The 6,527-nt window shown below is 43.2% G+C and overlaps 1 protein-coding gene across 1 annotated transcript in view; it reads right to left on the bottom strand.

Annotated features, from left to right (window-relative positions):
- Window positions 1-636: 636 nt before the first annotated feature.
- LOC8037321 (hexuronate transporter) overlaps window positions 637-6,527 on the bottom strand; it is a 29,219-nt gene continuing 23,328 nt past the window's right edge. The window contains exons 4-6 of the mRNA XM_029978435.4: window positions 3,585-3,728; window positions 1,713-2,531; window positions 637-877 (exon numbers count right to left, since the gene is read on the bottom strand). Coding sequence (XP_029834295.2) covers window positions 645-877; window positions 1,713-2,531; window positions 3,585-3,728 — 1,196 coding nt within the window. The 3' untranslated portion in view covers window positions 637-644. The remainder of the gene's footprint in view (window positions 878-1,712; window positions 2,532-3,584; window positions 3,729-6,527) is intronic.

The raw sequence follows: 6,527 nt of genomic DNA, 5'->3' as shown, positions 1-6,527 counted from the left end.
TGTTTACAATCTTGTATCATCTGCCATAAACTTTGAGGCGACCTTGTAGTAAAAAAAAAATGCGTTGACTTTACAGCAGAGCCGCGTATTGAAAACATCATATCTATAGCGTTGCGCAGAGCTGTACAGATCTCCATTAGTAACTTTTGTTATGCTCATTCTGTTTGTTTTGTCTTGGCGCCTAAGCAGGAGGGGAGCAACACATATGCGGATAATAGATGTTTGCTGTAGCGTGCGTTCGCAACTGTAATTAGCGTGGTAATGTGATAAACATCACCTCCCGGCGTCAAAAAAGCAATGTTGATCAAGGCAAAATTTGCCACGGGGAGACCAAACATTTATTGTTATTTTATATGCATATTTAAATAGCAAGACGTACAACAACCATCCTTCAGTGAATTCCACTGTTTTTGGAACAACATTGAATTATGTGTTTTTGTTGAGGCTGTCGCGTGTTGCCATATCAATTTACAAGATTTCGACACCATTTATTGATAATTTACATTTTAGCGTAAAAGCGTAAAAGTGACATGGTAAAAGAAATAGTATTTCGAAAAAAATATGGCAGGTCGACCGATATGTTCGGTTGTGTTTTCAGCCACACAGTGACTGAGGACCTACAAGCACATGCGCTTGTCAATATATCACGCGGCAGATTCGCCAGCTTTATTCAACTTAAGAATGCGCGGTTGTTCGGTTGCTGCGGTGGCGGACAGGAGGTCTTTTAGTGATCTTTTATTTCGCTTGCGGTGCCAAGATCCGCTTGATTTCCACTCCCACACTACAACCAGTAGCCACAGAAAGCTAAGTCCGAAAAGGCAACCTCCCAGCAGCCGGAACAATCCATCGTAAGAGCCGGTGTAGTCCCTAAAAAAACCTGAAAATAATAAAATAAATAAACATAGGTGTAAAGATGCTAAAATATATGTTGATCTTCTTAGTGGAATTGAATCCTCCCTTAAATGTTTTCATGATGCAGTTTCGCGAAAAAGAAAAAAAAGCTATTGAAATGTTAACTGAAAGGACGCTTTTCCCATAAAATGTAAGATGTTGCGAGTTCGTCGTGAACAATCAGTACCTGAGCATTCCACCGGAAAACCGCGATTACCAATTTCGAAAGCTGCCTTTATCCACTTAGAAAATGAGTCACAGACATTTTCTTTTCTATAAATTTGACTAGTGTTGAAACGTGCACAACTGGTTTCGAGTTGTGTTACGCTAATATAATGAATCGAAATAATAAATTTCATAATGCAAAAAAAGAAAGTTCAAACAGTCAGGTAAAGACGATGATTGTTATATTTCACAGGATGACGAACGTAAATGATATGTTAGAGAAATAATACACAACGCCATTTGATAAGTTATAACCATTTACCGATGTTTCGCTGTAACAAACTACATAAGCGCAGTGACAAAAGGTTCGAATACGTTTGCTTTCATAGTTTGTCTCAAAATCTCTCGTTATTGATGACAAAATTTATCTTGCTTCTGACACTGGCAAGTCAACTCTTCTCATCAGTAACACTTTAATACTAACAATATACAAAATTATGAGGAGATCTGAATGGTTCATGCCCAGTAAGAGACAAATGTGGCGCCTATTCGGCTATTTCTTTTTCTGTACAGGCAAGATTAATGAAATGTTACAGAAAATATTGGTTATATAAGGTATACGCTGCATATCACCAAGAAACAGAAGATCGACTCACCCACGAGGAAAGGCTTGGCCACAAACAGCAATCCCGTGAGGACTCCCATAACTCCGTAGCTGAAGGGCAAGCTGTTTTGGCTCACATAGTCGGCCATTAGCACCCCGTACATTGTTGTGCCACAGCCCATAAAAGCTGAGATGAAGAGGCAAGCGACCAAGAAATCGTTCATAGAGTCAGCTTGTGGCAGGAGCACCAGGGCCACGGCAAGCAATAAGTAATTGACTGTGAGCATGACGCTCCGCCTCACGTACTTTCGGTCCACCAACATGGGAAGAAACACACCACCTAGAATGTCCGTCGTTGATATGATTGACACTATCGACACCGATTCGCCGAGCGATCTACCTTTGTCTGTAGCATAATCGTTCACGGTTCCTTGGAACACATCGACGCTGTAGTTGAACGCGACGCAGGTGACTAGGATGACGTAATACATTGGACAGCTGAACACCTTGGACTCCCGCATCAGGAGGTTATCGACAGACTTCTCCCCGTCCGTCGGTGCCTCGGTCTGAGTGGCGCTATGAATCGTGAACACGATGCGACCAGGAGGGCCTTCTTCAATGTTTTCGCTCAACGTGGGTGGCTTGGCCAACAGGAAGACAATGAACGTGAGGCTGGTCAGGACGACACCGAGGAGGCTCAGGCTATTCCGGAATCCAAATATTTCCTTGAAATATAAGAGCATTTCTGGAAAAAAGACCGAGGCTAAGGAAGAACCAGCGTACATTATTCCATGAGCAGTGCCTCGGTATTTGTCGAAGTGTTCGCTCAAATGGATATGGAGGCCAACAACGACGAAACCGGCGCCGACACCTGAAAGAATAAACAGCTCGTTGCAAGATACTTGTTCCACCTCACGCTAGAGTCATCTCAACCAATTCTGCGAGCTATTCGAGTATAACATACAACACGTCCTTTCTGATGTTCGTAGCAATGGATATCGTGTAAGGCAGCGCGAAAATTCATCCCGGTGCTGGACTGTATTTAATTTATCAATGCATTTCCTGTTGTATGCTTTTATATAAAAATAAAATTTTCTGGTTGAACCTTTAACGTAATAAATGTACACATAATCAGGCAACTGTTCAGTGACTGTCAAATCTATTACGTCGTCTGAATTGATAAAACAACCCAGTCAGCACCCGCAGCCAACACGGGGACAGGAGTTATAGTGGGCCAGTGTGAGACAGGGAAAAGTGTCGTTCCTAATGCGTAAGAGTATAATACTTTCCTGAGTACAGTTTAGGTCTACAATATTTCACACTACCTTTACACTGGTTCAGAAGGGAAGAATAACTAGGATTACTCTATACACTCAGCAGTCATGACACCGATATTTTTCAATTTAGTGTATACTGTCGCGCGCAGCTGGCCTAGTAGGCAGCGCGGCCGTGGCATAACGGTTATCGCGCTCTCCTTCCACGCAGAAAGCCAGGGTACGAATTTTTGTTGACTCTAATGTGCATTATGTTCTGGTAAATTCAAGAATCCTGTTGCCTGTTCGAGGTGCCAATGTTCTCGTCGCCGAACTCTCTGCGCCGATTATTCCAGAAGTCTACGCGTGTACATAAGGGGCTTCGCGTAGCGAGCCAGGGTCAGTCTCGCCCCAGCGCTCGATCCTGCGGTTTCGCCGACATCGACGCCCGCGACGCTCTGCTGTTTTCTTTGACCCTTTTTGTTTAGGGCAGAAGTTCGCCCCGTAAACGTTTAGTTTCTTCAGTTATCATCGCCTCATCAATTGTCATTCGTGACGATACTAACTAAAGGGTGGTTATCAAAATTAGACATTTTCAAATTTTCTGTTTCTTGGTTGCTGAGGGTTTTTTAAACGTTGCGAGTAATTTGTTATTGAAATAACTTATTTACCATGAATTATTCCTAGGGTGAATGACAGCCATACAATGTTGGCAGATAAACCTGACGCCATCACTCCAAGCCATGCAAAGATGCTGCCAGTCACCATTACCGACAGAAGGCTTGTGCGCTCGCAAAGGTGACCAAATATTAATCCTGAAAAAAAAAGACATTATTTTTTTTTAACTTGCGCACTGCTTGATGAATCAAGAGACTTATACAGATTTTATTTATATAATGTCGGTTTGTTTGTTCTTCCGCAAACCCCTTAGATAGGAATGCAGCATGCTTTACGACAAAACTTGGCACTAAAATAAAAAAAATAAAAAAATAAAGCGTTTTTAGTGACAAATAAATCTGTGGTGTGTGATCGAATGTAATTACGCTCGTTACTTGAAAATGTAATGGATTACAATTACAAATTACCGAGACTCAAATGCAACGAATTACCGTTACAAATTACTTCACCTGAAAAGTAACGGATTACTGAACTCGTTACGTGACAAATTACTTACACGTTACTTTTTCTGTACTTGTCAAGAAATGAATAGAAACAATTTTGATGTTTTTAGAGATGTGCTGCAACTTTACTTTCGAGTTCCCAAGCGCCCGGATTAGGGTGATCCATGTAAATATAAAAGTTTGTACTAAAAGGAGAGATGAAACGATTTTTATAATTTCGCTAAATACTACTTAGAACCACTGCTTAACGTTAAAGGGGCCCTCCGGAGCGTTCTGCGATGGTCTATTTATGGCGGTAACTCAATCTACAGGCTCTAAGGATCCTAAAAATCACAAAATTACGGTCCTGCGCGGCGGATTTCTTTATTAAAATTGCTATCAAAGACCCCGGCACGCCCCCTTTCCTGAGATGACCCCAGAAAACGGGAGGGGCTTCTCTTTACGCGTCAGCCAATAGCAAGCGAAGGATTCCAGCGTCACTGCGCGTCACCAACGCGGCCGACCGCCGACCCGCGGAGGAATCTCTCGAACACGCGCGGACCGTCGTCAAGGAGCCCGAACTTTGTGCTCGGCAGTCGTCGTTCGTCGCACCGCACCATCACGCTGCTACTGCAATACACTGTCGCATTCCACAGATGACAAGGAAAAGTTCGACTCGTTGACGTGGAAGGATCGCAAAGCTGGCTTCGGAGTCGGGATTCACGGCAAGAAGGAACACGTGTCCCGCAAACGCACGCCTGCAGACGCCCCGGGAAGCAGACGAGCCGACGCGCCGACGCATCACCCCCTAGCAACAAGCTTGCGGGGAGAAAACATAGTTCGCTGGTTTTGGAGCGATAATTGCGGACTATGTTTCCCGCACCACGATCAGTTTACGTTTTTCTCAAACTCTAATTTACAACAAGCTTTAAAAGTGTTGCAATAATAACGTTCGCATTTACCGCGAGATGCAGCATTTCCATTGGTCAAGATTTAGCAATGGGCAGGGAATGGGGGATTGTCTTCCAAGAGAAAATAGTCCCGATATATTTCTTCTGCCATCTGCTTCATAAACGGTTTTGTAATCTAAAACTTTGTATACATATTAACTTGCACCTACTACGCAATGTAACAACATAAACAGATGATCGCAGAAAGCTCCGGAGGGTCCCTTTAATAAATGAATAAATATGCCTGAGTTTTTTTTTTTCTAAAAAGTGGTAGTCGCAAAAAAAAACAATAATAAGATAGAAGCATCGTTCATCCCCTCAACAGGGAGCCAGAACAAGCGGCCACGTGGCTTGGTGCCTATCCTACGCCGCCAACTTTAATCATACCCACGCTCTGCGGGTTGGCAAAGTTGAAAAGTCGTACTGAGCTCCAGGCATTGTTTGAGTTCAGCTATCCTCATCACCGCAGTGGTTTGACACCAGACACTACCTGAGTGCCCGCGGAGGCATTGATTGTTACGAGCCGAAGTCGAGTGCTCACACCGTTCCCGTTTCTAATCTATGAGCCGCGCTCGACTGTCGTCAGGTAAGCAGTTTCGTTACCATGACTGCGTCATGAAGCTTTGCTAAGGCAACACTGAAATAAATAGTCTCCTCTTATCCTCGCCATTTCCCCGCGACAAAGAAGCTTGTGAATCGGAACCGGTATGTGCGAGTACATCAGGGCCAGAGGATCAGTACGCCTCTGCGAAGTCGTGTACATTCCAACCCGATATCGTTTCGTGACGCCTTTAAGAGAAAGAGTGTAGGTGCACTCCTTTCAGCTGTGAGAACCTGCCAAGGAAGCGAAAGCTGCAACCATACCGCAATCCCGCTAGCTTACGGTGACCGGAAATTATCCCTGAAATTCTACAGACAAAGCTAGCGATGCACATGCTCAGTATCAGCGTCTACATTCGTTTAGAGATCAGGATGACAACGCTTTCTCGGCGTTGTCTTCTTGATCTTTGTTTTAAACATATTTGTATATGCCTTGCACGTTTTTAAAGGGATTCTAGTGACCGGTCATACAAAAACAAAAAGCGTGTTTTATTTTTGGTTATTCTTTTGCTGAACTCACTACCTTTATGCTGCTGAATTGCCCACTTTTATTAATTCATTTTTGTACTATATATTTTAAAAGGTAACGAGGAAATAAAGTAACCTGTTAAAGATATTTGTGCCAAAATTATATTACGAATTCCTGCCGAAAAAAGTAATGTGACAATACAAGATTAATAAAAAAATAACAACTTACAAGTCCTCCGTTACGTGTAACGGTTACTTTCCAAGTCTGGATCGAACGTAACGCTTCGAAATTTCTGATCGCGCTCATAGACACAGCAGGCTACTTATATTTTAGGTCGAAGCCTTTTATATATCTCACTGACAGTCTAGGAAACGCCAACCTGGCTTTCATTTCCATGTCTGCTGCTTCGCAAAGTGTTTTCCGGAATTCTCATGAGCTAACCCCGAAATCCCATTCCCTGCGGAGCAATAATCAAATGCTCGGCACGCACCAAAC

The sequence above is a fragment of the Ixodes scapularis genome, unplaced genomic scaffold, assembly GCF_016920785.2.
Source record: "Ixodes scapularis isolate PalLabHiFi unplaced genomic scaffold, ASM1692078v2 PGA_scaffold1__304_contigs__length_218370807, whole genome shotgun sequence".
In the NCBI taxonomy this organism is placed as follows: domain Eukaryota; kingdom Metazoa; phylum Arthropoda; class Arachnida; order Ixodida; family Ixodidae; genus Ixodes; species Ixodes scapularis.
This window is presented reverse-complemented; position numbering and strand designations above follow the sequence as displayed.